The sequence below is a fragment of the Chanodichthys erythropterus genome, chromosome 6 (assembly GCF_024489055.1).
Source record: "Chanodichthys erythropterus isolate Z2021 chromosome 6, ASM2448905v1, whole genome shotgun sequence".
NCBI lineage: Eukaryota > Metazoa > Chordata > Actinopteri > Cypriniformes > Xenocyprididae > Chanodichthys > Chanodichthys erythropterus.
In genome coordinates, this window is record NC_090226.1 from 9,740,273 (window position 1) to 9,756,040 (window position 15,768).

At 35.4% G+C, this 15,768-nt stretch overlaps 1 protein-coding gene across 5 annotated transcripts in view; it reads left to right on the forward strand.

Annotated features, from left to right (window-relative positions):
* map4k3a (mitogen-activated protein kinase kinase kinase kinase 3a) overlaps positions 1-15,768 on the forward strand; it is a 75,353-nt gene that overhangs the window by 8,087 nt on the left and 51,498 nt on the right. For all 5 annotated transcript variants that reach the window (XM_067387984.1, XM_067387985.1, XM_067387986.1 and 2 more), the window contains exon 2: positions 7,318-7,375. In XM_067387984.1, coding sequence (XP_067244085.1) covers positions 7,318-7,375 — 58 coding nt within the window. The remainder of the gene's footprint in view (positions 1-7,317; positions 7,376-15,768) is intronic.

Below are 15,768 nucleotides of genomic sequence, written 5' to 3' on the forward strand. Positions count from 1 at the left end.
AGATTCGTTTATTTCAGTGACGCAAACAGCGTCACTCTAGTGCGGCGAAAGTCCCTTCAATATCAGCAAAGATGGCCTGAGAGTTTGTTCTATTCAGCCGTGAATTCAGTTTTAAATAACCAAAAACACATTAAGTCATTAAAACCCCAGCAGCTGACAGCAATAGAAGCTTTTATTTTAAAAGAAGACATTTTCGCGTTGCTTTCGCGTCATATCCGCCCGTCTCTGATTGGTTTACTCCGCTTCCTGTTTGCTCGGATTTGCTCCACCCTAGAAATCAAATTGATTCAATGGCGACAGCGGTACAGCGGTGAGGCTGGATTTTCCAGGCAATTTAAAGGGGACCTATTATGCCCCTTTTTACAAGATGTAATATAAGTCTCAGGTGTCCCCAGAATGTGTCTTTGAAGTTTAAGCTCAAAATACCCCACAGATCTTTTATTATACCATGTTGTAAATGCTCATTTTTGAGTGAAAGCAAAAACATGCTGTTTTCGTGCATGTATCTTTAAATGCAAATGCGCTGCTTCTCCCTGTCCCCTATCAAAATACCGTTGTGCCTTTACAGCTTGCGTCTCGGATACTCTGCCAAAACATCAGTGATTTTTATTGAGGAGCTAAGCTAATTGTGCAGATTCTGTCGCCAGTTTTGGGCGGGGCCTGTTCCAATGTGACGTTACATTGGTGTACATTCCGGCTCATTTTGAGACACTGTTTCATTTATGGGGAAAAAAATAAATGGAGTGGATGGATTTTACCACAATAGGGTGGTTGTGTACAAACACTGCAGACATAATTTTGTTCAAAAACAATATAAAAGTGAATTTTGGATAATAGATCACCTTTAAATCATGTCAGCATACATATTGTTTACATTTTGTGGCTGTACTTTTGAAACTGAGCATTTTAACCTTTTGCTTTATTTAAAGAAAAGCAGGATTTGAGTCAAAAATATTTTTTTATTGTAATCAATATAATGCCTCGAGTGCTGTCGATTGAGCTTAACTTGTACTGAACCCAGAATATTCCTTTATCTTGATGAGTTGCACTCCAACCCATTATCACAATCTTAAACTTTTCTGAAAGCATAAAGAGGTGTAAAAAGTCAAAGCGGTCAGGATGAGTCACAATTTTATTTATCCCACATTGTCATCAGATCCGGTCATGTTGTTGTTGGTTGGTTCCCACGATCCTTGACTTTCACCTTTCTTGGGCCGGTGGTGGGCTCATTATATAGGATCATTAACACATCATTTTAAACCACACCAGACAATATGATTTGCCTGATTGCAAGGCGAGGTATTGACCGCTGGGCCTGGATGCTTGATGAAGCTATTGATCAGCACTAATCTGCATCCCTCCACCACGTAGACACAAGCAGATTATCCTGGAAAGGAATTATACTTTGCATTTCACACAATTTTTAGCTTATTAATTATGATTTGGTCTAATTAAAAAAAAAATTAATGTCCAGCTTGTGAGTTGTGATATGTAATATGTTATTTAAACCAAAAAGATATATTATGTCATTATTTTATCACCCTTTTGTTATTGTAGACTTTTTTATCTTCTTCAGTTGGTCATTCTTTTCCATTCAACCAAAATTTTGATCTGTTTCATAAACAAAACTATTGTATATTGTGCATGATTAAAGGGTTATTTCACCCCCCCCAAAAAAATTCTGTCATTAATTAGTCACCCTCATGTAGTTCCAAACCTGTAAGACTTTCATAAAACTAATCCATATGAATTGAATGGTTTAGTCAAAATTTTCTGACTCGATCGCTTTGTGATGAACAGATTTAATTTAGGCTTTTATTCACATAAAAACATTGATCAGCGAACAGAAGCGCAATCGAACCTCTTCCAGAAGCTCAAGCGTGCTTGCTTGAGCTTCAGTTTACCACAACTGATGTGAGTTGAATGTGTATATGTGAATTTAAGCTGAAATTAAGTCTGTTCATCATTTAAAGCGATCGTATCTCTTTAAGAAAATTTGGACTAAACCACTCAATTTATATGGATTAGTTTTACGATCTTTTTATGAATGTTTTGAAGTAGCGTAGCTGTCAGACAGAAAGCTCTCAGATTTGTGTTTCAAAGATGAATGAAAGTCTTACAGGTTTGGAACGTCATGGTGGACATCTTTATGGAATTTTTTTGGTGTTATCAAAGTCTCCATTTATTGTAACTGCATTGAAAAGTGCAACCCTCAAAATTTTTCATTTTTTCTTCCACCGAAGGATGAAAGTTGTTTGTTTGTGCATAACTAATTCTTTAATTATGCATTTTGCTGTGTTGTTTTGCACTAATGATTCAAGTCAGGGATGTGATGTAATGTGTTGACATTGCCCAAAATTTCATGCTTCTGTTCTCGTGCATATAAATGTGACATACCATCGACTCGTTATGTTTATAGTCTAGGTTCGATTTCAGCGCAGAATATCTTTGAGCTGAAAGGATTCAGCATGTGGGCCTCATTCAAAGCAGTTCGCAACAGGAATTTGAATATACGGCGGAGAATCATCAGCCTTCTGGAGGGGAGCTTTCAGTTGTGTTTTAACATTTTTTGACATGCACCTCAGAGTGAATTCTTACACGATCCCGGAAAAGCTGTATCGCTCTTGACATATTCGCATTAGTTACCCGGGATGTCTCTGTGTTTTGCAGCATCCTTTGCAGATCATATCACTCTGATGCTGATGTTTTTCCGACTTGTTTTCGATAAGCAAAATGTCTTTGATACTGATTATTAATCATGCATTAGATTTCTTCACTCGTTCCATTTGTTGACTGCAGCTCTCTAGTTAAGACCTAAATAAATGTGTTTAATTAAAAGTAATGGAAGAAGGTTATATGAAAAATTATGTTGATCAATAAGGATGTGCTAAACAACTTGTTTTCAAAGTCATCTAGTCATGGGTTTCAAGAATGTTTAGTTGACTAATCCGTCTTTAAGAGGTCCTGCATAATTAGGCTGGGTTTGGGTTTGCCTGACCTAAATGTTTCTAAATATGCATAACATTAAGTTGTGCTCTTGCGTTCAAACAGCTTCCTGAATGGAAGTGTCTCGAGATGTATTTTTTAAAAGTTGGACTATTTTTAACACTACACAGTGTTTTTTTTTTGTTTTTTTTTAACAAACAATGCTTGTAACAATGGACGTTCAAAAAAGTGTTATGTTAGCTTTTTTTGTGTGTGTGTGTTTCATTATGAACATGCATTAAATGCCCATCTTTGACCAGGGCGACTGTCTCTGTTTTTCAGCATTTTCAACAATAATGCTGTTTTTGCCATGCCATGCCAAATACAAAATTCCGCTTTTACTATTTATTCTATGGCTGCTTGATTATGGCAAAACTTATATGCATGATTATTGTGGTCTATATTATAAATCCCAAAAAATGTAACGCAATTAGTTGTGGGTGATATGACTAAGATCTCATTTTACCATGAATAATTTTAGTTAATAATAATAATTTTTGGAATTTCACAATTATCAATACCAATTTTGATTCTTTAGCAAAAACTAAATCTAGGTAACTAATGTAGGTAAAATGTCCTCAAACAGTTAATAAAGAATACAATAAGAACAAAAAAAAAAGTAATTACAAACAGAAGGAAAAATAAGTACAATAGAACAAAGCAGTCTGGGGAACAGTGTTTCTTTCAAGGCTTAAAAGGGTAATTCACCCAAAAATGAAAATTCTGTCATTAATTACAAGACCTTCATTCATCTTCGGAACACAGATTAAGATATTTTTGAAATCCAAGAGCTTTCTGATCCCTCATAGACAGCAACACAATTACCACTTTCAAGGCCCGGAAAGGTAGTAAAGACATAATTAAATGAATCCATGTGACTACAGTGGTTCAATCTTAATTTTATGAAGCGACGAGAATACTTTTTGTGTGCAAAAAACAAAACAAAAATAATGTTCAGTATCCGACGCTGTTTATGTGAGCACCACGTTTTCATTTTTGGGTGAACTAACCCTTTAATGTGCCTTTGAAAACTTTTATCAAGCATGTCCCGCAGTTTAGCAACAGTAGACGGCATTTTGCAGTAATCACTGATTAAGCTGATTTGGATGTTAAGTTTGGGCTTTTAGGGAGGAATGAAAGCGCACCCCTGTGAAAGAAAGGAAGGTGTGTTAAAAGTAGTAGTTTTATTTATATAACGCTTTTCCATAGCTCAAGGTCGCTGTACATAGTACATTTCAATTTTCATTTGAACACATACATTGAAAACAAGAGGTCACATGAAGCCACATTATTACATTTCAAACAGATAGATTTTTAGCTGGGTCTTAAAAGAGACAGAGAAGATATGTTATGGAGAGTAAGGGGTAGTGAGTTTAGGAGCAGTAACACAAAATTACCTTCTGTCTAAAGACAGAATGGGGCACAATAATTGCTTTACCTCTGTTATCTTGCTTTCATAATCGATGGAAGACAAAATTGAAAATCCAAAATAAATTTTAATTAATTGCACAGCCCTAATAAGAACATATTCCATGTGAAAGGCCTCAAATATGTCCATCTAAATAAAAATAAAAAAATGGCATGAAATTCCATTTCACCCTATCTGTTTTCTAAATGCTTGTTATGGATCTTACACTCTAAAAAATGTTGGGTTGAAAATTGAAAAACCCAGCGATTGGGTTATTTTAACCCAGCAGTTGGGTTAAATGTTTGCTCAACCTGCTGTTTTATTTAACCCAACTATTGTTTAAAAATTACTATATGGCTGGCTTAAAGGTTTAGTTCACCCAAAAATGAAAATTATGTCATTAATGACTCACCCTCATGTCGTTCCAAACCCGTAAGACCTCTGTTCATCTTCGGAACACAGTTTAAGATATTTTAGATTTAGTCCGAGAGCTTTCTGTCCCTCCATTGAAAATGTATGTACGGTAGACTGTCCATGTCCAGAAAAGTAATAAAAACATCATCAAAGCAGTCCATGTGACATCAGTGGGTTAGTTAGAAGTTTTTGAAGCATCGAAAATACATTTTGGTCCAAAAATAACAAAAACTACGACTTTATTCAGCATTGTATTCTCTTCCGGGTCTGTTGTCAATCCGGGTTCACGACTCCGCAGTGATGCTGCTGATGTAAGACGCTGCTGACGTGTGATCCAGTGCACCTGAGTTTCGTTTACAGGGAGGGAGGGAGACGCACGCTGAGGGAGACGCACGCTGTATTCAAGCTATTCTACATTGTTTGTATTTTGGTATTGCTATATTTTTAAAATGGTGCGTAAGTGTGCATGTCGCGGATGTCCTAATCGCCTAAAACAACAACGTAAAAGTGCATTACCAACGCCGACAGATGAAAGGATTCAATGGAATCAATTCAATGGAATCAGTTCAATGGAATCAATTCAATGGAATCAATTCAACGGAATCAGTTCAAAGGAAAGGATTCCGGAAGAGAATACAATGCTGAATAAAGTCGTAGTTTTTGTTATTTTTGGACCAAAATGTATTTTCGATGCTTCAAAAACTTCTAACTAACCCACTGATGTCACATGGACTACTTTGATGATGTTTTTATTACCTTTCTGGACATGGACAGTACACCATACAAACATTTTCAATGGAGGGACAGAAAGCTCTCGGGCTAAATCTAAAATATCTTAAACTGTGTTCCGAAGATGAACGGAGGTCTTACGGGTTTGGAATGACATGAGGGTGAGTCATTAATGACAGAATTTTCATTTTTGGGTGAACTAACCCTTTAAAATGAACCTAATTTTTCATTTTTAATAAATTAAAAATCAGACACAATTACTAGAGGCAACAATAATAATCAAAAGGTGAACATTTATTAATAAGCAATTGAATAATGTTGTAATTATTATTAATTAATCTTATTAATAAATGTTAATTTATTAAAATTATTATTAAATGTTCATTTCCAACATACTTTGGGTTCATTTTAAGCAAGAAATACAGTAATGTTTAAACAATAGTTGAGTTAAATAAAACTACCCAGCAGGTTGGGTCAAACATTTAACCCAACCGCTAGGTTAAAACAACCCAGTTGCTTGGGTTGTTTTCATCTCAGCATTTTTATAATGTATTGTGAACTATGCATCCATGCATTTGTTTCATTTTGTATGATGTACGTCACAATATGGAAGAAAAGATCTGTCGCTACTTTCCATTCAAATATATGTTTCCTAAAGGGTTTTACAGTGAAAACTGCCAAAAAGGGCTAAATCACAGAATGCTTAAAATACCAATTAATGCATATTAAAAAACCTGAATGGACTTTTTTTGGATGTGTTTATTGTCAGTGATTGAAAACCTCTACTCCCTGCAGCCCAAACTGTCAGTGAAAATGTAAACTCTTTTAATTTGATATTTTGTCATTCCTGATGCTTTTTTCACACAGATTTTTCTATCAAAGTGCACTTCATCAGTGTATTGTTCCAATGGGACGTCGTCAGTCGTGTTGTGCCCGGTAATGCTCGGCTCAATCTATCCCCACCCCCTGTTTTCACTGCTGCCAATGCCTAGCTGTCAGATCTCGCGCTGTTGCTAAGAGAGGCAAAAAGAAATACTTTGACCACTTCGCCGATGACATCTTAATTGAATCTGGGCTAATTTTGTCTAATGTTTTTCCTGCTGCCACATCATGATGGACTGTCACTGAGCAACAGTGTTTTGTAGCCTAAATCCATTGGTGTGGGTATTGAAGATGTCATATTTCTCCCCCTCTTGATCAGTATAGCAGTCATTGTTTGTATTTAGTTTTTAAAGGTGATGAAACTCTTTCTTGAATCATGAAATATCTGAGCCTCTGCCCATGTGACTATTCAGATTTGCGGTAGGCAGATAAATTAACATTCTGCTCTACAAGCACTGATCAGCGGTCTTTTCGAAACAGCAAGAAAACGCATAAGTATGCACAGTCTGTATCAACACAATGCTAATGCAGTATGCATCCATCTGATTGCGTGATTACCCTATTTAAACCTACAATTGAGTTGTAGGCATTGTTGACAATGAAACTATTGAAAATCAATGTTAATGTAAGGCTTTAAGCTAAATCTTACTCAATTCCTGATTAGCGGAACCATATGCTAATCATAATTTTATGATTCTTTTAGCAACCAATAAGAGTATTCTACTTATTTTTCCATGTTTAAATTCATTCCACAGAACTTTGAAGATTTTCCCCCAAAAGAAGTCTGAAAAATCAGGGCCTGCTGATTGCTCTGATCACATCTGAAGTCTTTTAGACATAATGATAGTTATTAACATTGAGACGTCTGTTGAATAAGTGCTGTTGTTGTTCTCTTTCAGGCTCGTAATGTCACTACAGGAGAGCTGGCTGCTATCAAGGTCATTAAACTGGAGCCAGGTAAGAAATTTCATCCCTTTCAGACAAAACCGATTTTGTTCTCATGTGGTGTCTGTTCTGTGATCTATTATCATATTCTCTCTCTCCATACACTCATAGGCAGACTATTTTAATTCATTAAGGGCAGTTATTCCAAATCTGGGGTCTTCAAGCAGATTCCCATGATGTACTTGGGAAGATTTTAATTTTCCTGTTTAGAACAGAAATTGATTTGTATTACATTTTATTAACGTACCTAAGCATGTTTTTGTACTGGATATTTTTGTCCCCATTACAAATGTCTTTCAGCTTTTGGATGATTAGACCAAGACAAATGCCAACATAAACAAAAAATGACTAAAGGTGTACTCAAAGTCCATTGTTGGTCTTCTCATTAATGTTGTGTAAATGAAAAGTTTAACTGGAGGAGGAGTCATACTTGTTAATATGAGTTCTTTTATTACACATTAGAAGCTGGTATTGTGAAATGGCTAAAGCTCAGGATTAGTAAGCAGAAATTTGTACATTTGAGCCTTAACCTGAGTGAACCATGAGCTTTCACCAAGGGCACTTAACCTCAGGTTATTCTAGAGTGACTTTACCTGTAGTAAATGTACTTTGGATAAAAGCATTTGCTAAATGATCCTTTACTTCCTTACTAAATGAGGGGAAAAGCCAAGAACTTTGCACTCAGGCAATAAAGTCCTTTGGATAATTCATTCTATGTTTCATCCTTGTTCATGTTGATAATATTAGGTAATTGTTTACTATTTTCATGCAAATCAAATATTTGAGCAGGTTTTAAATTTATTTAATACAAAAGTGCTCTAGATCCATCATGTTTCAAAGTTGGGATACCATCCATTGTGTCCAGATGCACAATGGAGGATTCACGCTCTGATCAAGGCAAACTCAGATTATTTGTGTCAGTGAAAAAGCTTTTGATATAAAACCTAGACCAAAGCAGGACATGACATCAAATGGGGTTTGGGGTTTGATGCGGTTTGACAATATTGAATATCACTGTCACAGTAAAGGATGTACCCGTTTTATCCACCAGCCACCTGGATTGATAAATGACATCTTCTTGCCTAAAGGAAACCAGTGAAGTGCGACTTTCATTTTGATTTTATAGTGATCCTCTTTGTGTTCTGTTTTGCTGTGCCAGCAGTAACTGCAGGAACAATAGCAGACCTCAAACCTTTTTTGCTGTTTTGAGATTAAACCCACAGCCTTCTCTTTCCGATGGCTTAACCTAACCAGCATTTTTTTTATGTCCAGTACAGTTTCACTTTGTGAACAAGAACAAATTACTACAAGAACAAATTACAACTGGTAACCATAGTTTTTGTTAAAATAGCACAAAAGCTGGAAAATATGTGTATTTGAGCCTTTGAGAAAATAAAGATAATTTGGAATGTTCTCAGGCACTTAAAGGTACTGTATGTATCTTTTAATACCATTGCTTTTACAACATTTCAAATTCCTCAGTTTTCGCCTTCTCCGAAAAGCCAAGTCAATGTTGATTCTTGTTTTATTACGAGCTGTCGCATTCTCTTTTTGCCAGTAGACTCTCATCCGTTCGGTGTTTGTTTAAAATGGGTGATTCTCCACAGGTTCGAGATTTAGCGTGCTTCATGTAAACCTTATTCTGAACTTATTCTCCAAACTTATTCTGTTTGAAGGAGATATTATATTAACAATATCTGAAGTAACTGATATTTTGGCAGACTCTATGGTTACCATGGTACATTTTTGTGTCCATATGTTGGTTGGTAATGGTTGTTCACCTCACTTTTTATGACACTAAACCTACAGGCCTGTTTTGTACTGAGAACGATTAGGCTGCTTGGTTTAAACATTGACCAAGAATTCAGTAGCCACTCACATTCATAGATGCAGATGTACACCGCGCATTAGTCAGGGCCTCGATAATTACTACATGCCTCTCATACCAGAGACAAGAGAGAATGAGAGGGGAATGGGGGTTTCTGGAAGCTGTGCTCTTTGCTTTCTCAGCTGTAGTTGGAGATAAGCGAGGGTTTGCATGTGTGTGGCTTCTCGATGTCTCTTTTGTAATAGGACGCGTTGCCGTGCCATATATCTGTTTAGCTGGGTTTCAGATGTAAGAGCTAGATTTAGAGTGTTATAGAAACACCTGCTCAGGCTTGTGTCCAAGCTGTTCATTTTGAAGGGGCGGAGAATATAGTGTACACAAATTTCTTTCAGTGCCTTGCTGTAATCAGGGTCTTTATTATTGAAGAGTATGGATAAAAAAACATTACGTTTTCAAAGATGACTGATACATTCTGGATCAGTTTGTCATGCTTGGTTAGAAAACTATAAATTTGATCTTGATGGTGCATTATTCTAACCATTGCTGCAGATGGATTATATTACAAACTTTGTTTTGTATTGTATTGAGTGTACTGTATCTGTTGTATGTTCTTGGTCCCCCTTGAAAACGAGATGTTGCATCTCAAGGGGCTTTCCTTGAATAAAATTTCACAATGATCAGAAGAACAGCATTTTTGTGTCAAGTGAAATGTTAGTTCTTTATGGGATGGAAAAATTCTTAGTGATCTAATATGAGCATCCATCCATCCATCAAGAGCCCATCCACACGGAGACGCGTTTAGCTGTATACGTAAAAATTTTGTATTGCACTTCGTCCAGACGGATCCGGTGTTTTGGGAGCGTGAAACGCCACTTTTTTGAAACCGGGTCCCAGAGTGGATAAATCTGAAAATTACACCCTTGCACTTTCGTGTGTACAGCCAATCCATATATTTTGTGAAACGATGATGTCATCACCCCATGTCTCGACCCCTCATATCGCATGCTCAAAGTCGTCTTCTCTGTTTTTAGTGTATCTCTGTGGCAGAATTACAGTGCCACATACTGGTCTGGCATGTATACTACATCGTTTTGAGTCGGTTTCAGTGGTTTTGAGTACGCAGATATTTCTTGTGTTTAAGGAATTTTTTTTTAGAACGAGGGAAAAAAAAAAGATTGGGTGGGGAAAGCTGTGGCTTCATGTGGATGTGGCCTAAATCACCATTTGAAACGTGACACTTCAAATAAAGATTGTATCAATTACATAATTACACCAGTAGGTGGCAATATGTGACTGTTAAAGAAATATATTTATAATATACTGTATAATATGCATATATTTATATTCATTCACGAGGTTAGTTCAAAAATGCTAATTCATCAAGTAATAAAGCAAGTCTTTATGAGTTCAGTTTTCATTGAATCATTTATTCAAACGGATTTTTTGTAAAAAAAAAAAAAAAAAAAAAAGAAAAAGAAAGAATTCAAATGAATTAAATACAGTCTATTCAAACATTTTGTTTAGTTTTCTTTTCAGAATGGTGATCTCCATTTTAAACACACTCTCTCACTCTCTACCTAAAAGAGACAAAAGTGCTAACATTTTCTACAGTATTTCCTAAAAAAAACACTTTTAGACACATCGCGATGAATCGTTGGCAAAATAAAAGTCTGTGTTTAAGTAAAATATGTGTGTGTTCTGTGTATAATAATACATAAACATACATGTATACATTTTAAAAAATATATACATGTATATAAATAAATATACATATTTATATATATTTTATATTACATATAAATATTTTACATATAAATATATATTTTTTCTTAAATATGTACATGTGCATGTATTTATATATACATTATTATTATACACAGAACACACACATATATTACGTAACAGAGACTTTTATTTTGCAAACGATTAATCGTGATTAATCATTGTGCAGACCTAAAAATCACTATCCATTTACAACAAAGTCAAATCAGATTGAATTGTGACCAAATTTGAATCAAATTAAATTGTCTAAGCAAATGTTTAAACCTCTGATTATTTGCAGGAAGCTACATGTCCTCGGGATTTGCGGCGTGTCGTTAGCTGTCAGTGGCACATCGTTGTCGTCACAGTGGGCAAATGAAGGCCGTTAACTACTCATACATGTATAGTAGTCATGTCCCCCCAAGGGCCATCCTTTATGTCTTGTTAATTATGTTGATTTGCAAGAAACATGCTACCAAGATAAACAAACTATCAGTTATTAGTCCCGTATTTATCTTCACCTCTCTGGCGAGTCAGTATGAAGTCAGCCTAATTAGATAAGGATATTAACATGGATGTCCAATGCATTTGTTTTTATGGTGATGTCTTTGTTCTTCTTTGACATCAATTTACAATTCTGATTAACATGCAGAGTTTCTTCCTGGCGCATTGGGCCGTATAGCTGTTTTTGCCGTTGTAACTCATTAATGTCTCTGAGCTGGCCTTTACGAATCATGCTGGGGGAGGACATCACACGCTTTCGGGATAGGTCTCCTCCCTCTCCGGCACTGTGGGGATCAGGACATGGCTTTGAGTTTTGGCTCATTAGTTTCACATAATCAACAGGGGATCGTCTGAAAAGACCCAATGAATGTGTTTGCAAACAGACATGCCAACACAAACATCAAGACCTGGGGAGAGTTTGCGTGGGGGCGTTTGGGGACGTGTTGATGTGCGATGAGATTCGCTCTTGGCCTGAGATGAGAAGCGCAGTGACCAAGCTTCAGCTGGATGTGCTCTTATTTCTGTGTGTGTGTGGATTGGTTGGCTCGAGCTATGTTGGTCTCATGCATTTCATTCAAAATTGATGAATCTATGATATTGGACTTCAGAAAGCAGCGATTTGCCACTTTGAAAACAGGCCTGTTGAGGGAATCAGTTTTGGGTGTCTTTTTCAGCCGCCTTCTTGTGTGTATGCGGGCTCACACATCCGATCGTGTACTCAGATGCTTGTGTGTATAAGCAAACACTGGCCTCCATGTGTGTGAGTTTGTGCACCTGCGTCGGTGTATTGCTGAACAGCAAAGGCTATTCTTACCATAAAAAGAAGGGCGACCTCATGAGCAAGCACTTACCCTGCCTTTCCTTCCCTCTTAATGTCAGCTTGTTGTGTAGCATATTCACAGTGACAAGCTACCTACTGTTGGAAGTGTGGTGAGGCAAAATGTTCTCTACCAACGAAGCGTGGACACTTAAAATCTACTGTTTCACCTCTCTGTTTCAGATTTGTACTTGTTGGATGTAGAAGGATAGGTGGAAAATTTTGATGCCTTGTTATTTCTTGTTTTTCTTCTGACTTTCTTTATCAGTTTATTTTGAATGATTTTGATATAAGTATATCTTGATATGGAACATAATAAGGATGGTAGAATATTTACTGAAGATGCACATGATCTTATTCTCTATGAAAATTCACTTGTCATGAATAGAAAGTTAAAAAAAGAACAGCATTTATTTGAAATAGAAAACTTTTGTAATATTGTAAATGTCTTTATTGTAGGGCTGCACAACGATTAAGCGTGATTAATAATTTGCAAAATAAAAGTCTGTGTTACGTAATATATGTGTGTGTTCTGTGTATAATAATTATGTATATATAAATACATGCACATACATGTTTAAATTTAAGAAATATATACATGTATAAATAAATATACATATTTATATATATTTTATATTACTTAAATATATACATGTATATGTGCATGTATTTATATATACATAATTATTATACACATAACACACACATATATTACGTAACAGATTTTTATTTTGCAAACGATTAATCGTGATTAAGGCAAAAAACAGTGGTCTGCCTTAAGGAATTACAAACAAGAACCTCTCACCCATGCGGGAGGAGCTGTGGGGTAAAAAAAGCCCATCATACACATTTTTTGGCAATGTCCAAAGGTGAAGGGTTTTTGGGAAGCTGTAAGCTCTACTATTAATAGTGTTTTCACTCTACATATACCAAAATCATTTTCTGTTTTATATTTGGGAGATATTCCAGATGAGATTTGACAAGATGACAAATATTTATTTAAAATTTTACTGGCAACAAGTAAAATAAAGGCAATAACCCGAAAATGGTACAAAGTAGACTGAGAGAAAACTGGCTTCAGATAGTAACAGAGGTTAGAGAAATGGAAAAAATCACACATACACTAACGTTGAAAAGTTTGGGATTGGTAAGATTTTTAATATTTTTAAAAGAAGTTTTGTCTGCTCACCAAGATTATATTTATTTAATTAAAAATACAGTAAAAACAGTAATATTGTGAAATATTATTACAACTTAAAATAACTGTTTTCTATTGAAATATAATATAAAATGTAATTTATTTCTGTGTTGGAAAAGCTGAATTTTCAGCATTATTTCTCCAGTCTTCAGTGTCACATGATCCTTCAGAAATCATTTTAATATGATGATTTGCTGCTCAAGAAAGATTTATGATTATTATCAATGTTAAAAGCAGTTGTATACTTTTTTTTTCAGGATTCCTTGATGAATAGAAAGTTCAAAAGAACAGCATTTATCTGAAATACAAAGCTTCTGTAGCTTTATACACTACCGTTCAAAGGTTTGGGGTCAGTAAGAATTTTTATTTTTATTTTTTTGAGAAGAATTTAAAGAAATTAAGGATGCATTAAATCGATCAAAAGTGACAGTAAAGACATTTAAAATGTAACAAAAGATTAGATTTCAGATAAACACTGTTCTTTTGAACTTTCTATTCATCAAAGAATCCTGGAAAAAAAATATTGTACACAAATATTTTGTACATCTGTACACAATAAATGTTTCTTGAGCAGCAGATCAGCATATTAGAATGATTTCTGAAGGATCATGTGACACTGAAGACTGGATTAACGATGCTGAAAATTCAGCTTTGCCAACACAAGAATAAATTACATTTTCAAATATTTTCAAATAGGAAACAGTTATTTTAAATTGTAATAATATTTCACAATATTACTGATTTTACTGTGTTTTTAATTAAGTAAATGCAGCCTTGGTGAGCAGACGAAACTTCTTTTAAAGTCATTAAAAATCTTACCGATCCCAAACTTTTGAACGGTAGTGTATACTTCAGCTGCAAATGCAAATCTTTGAGAGAAAATGGATTAACATGTCCCTCTGTGGTTTAGATGATTGTATATGTAAAGTGTATGTTATGTTTACGGATATAAGGTTCTGGTGAAATGACTAAAAGGTTTATATGTACTTTGACAACTTTTTGATGTTCCTTAAGGTTTATATGTAATGTATGGCAACCTTTTTAATACCCTTGCTTTTCCCTTTCCCCCCCCCCTTTTTTTCTTCCCTTTGTGTTCTTCTGTTTTCAACAACAACAACAAAAATCTAATAAAAAATAAGTATTAAAAAAAACAGTGGTCTGCAATCAAACACTGGTTCGGACCATTCAATCAAACCAACTGTGACCGCATCCTTAGTCAGACCAGTAACTTGAGGTTGAGACTGTTTGTCTGATTCATTAAAAGAAGTTGTTCCTAAGGCCGTGTCCAAGGCTAGCATATTTTTCCAGTTGTTCTCAATGAGAGGGCCACATTTTTTAAAATGCCAACAACGTGACAAGGTGCTGAGCATCTATTTCACGCTGAGTGCTCTGCGTTTTTTCCGGTTGCCTAGAGTTAATGTTTAACTTTGGCTAATGCAGAGTAATACAGGTAATACGCTCGTCATGTTACCAGCCGGCCAATCAAATTTTCCTATGTTCTCCTTGCTATCATATAGTGTCTCTCTCAGTGAATGGGACACAGATTTTACTAGTAAAATTTATAAAATGAATAATATATGTGTCAAATAATGTTCTTAGTCTTTTCTTCCTGTGGGGGAGACTACAATATTTACTATGAATTAAATGGAAATCAAATTAAATACAATTTATTGTGTAACCAAAATACCAATAATGCCCAAAAGAAAAAGAAAAAACTTAACGTGTGACTTTTAATTATAAACAAGAAATACACAGGTACTCTTAATTTGAAATGACTGTACTATTGCATGCTGATCCTTCAGATTCTTAAAATCTTCTAAAACATTTTATATAAAGGCCATGAAGTAGACTTTGTAATAATTCATCAACTTGAGTTCATTAGCAAACGCTTGACATAAATCTGCGCTTTTCATTGATTGAGAATCACTTTGAAGCAGACTGAAGCGCTGTTGCGCGAGCCTGTAGAACTCGGTAGAAGCACTGACCACCCATGCTGTATGTATTTGTGTGCAGCTGGAGAGGACAACTCAATCAAAAGATGTTTTCTTGCCATTATTTTTCTCATAGTCATTATCTCATCACATTCAATTCAGACTGTAAACTCGCATTCAAAGCTCATTTCTTTTGGCATATAGTGCTAGTGATTCAGGTCCTTCTTTCAGAGCAAGTCTGTAGGACTTTTCTGCCATTTTATTGCCCTCCAGGCAAAAGATGTCCATTGTAAATGGCTGTGTCTCAAAGTCTAGTGAGCTACCTATCTAGACATCATGCTTGGGCATTGTAGATGCTCTGATAGA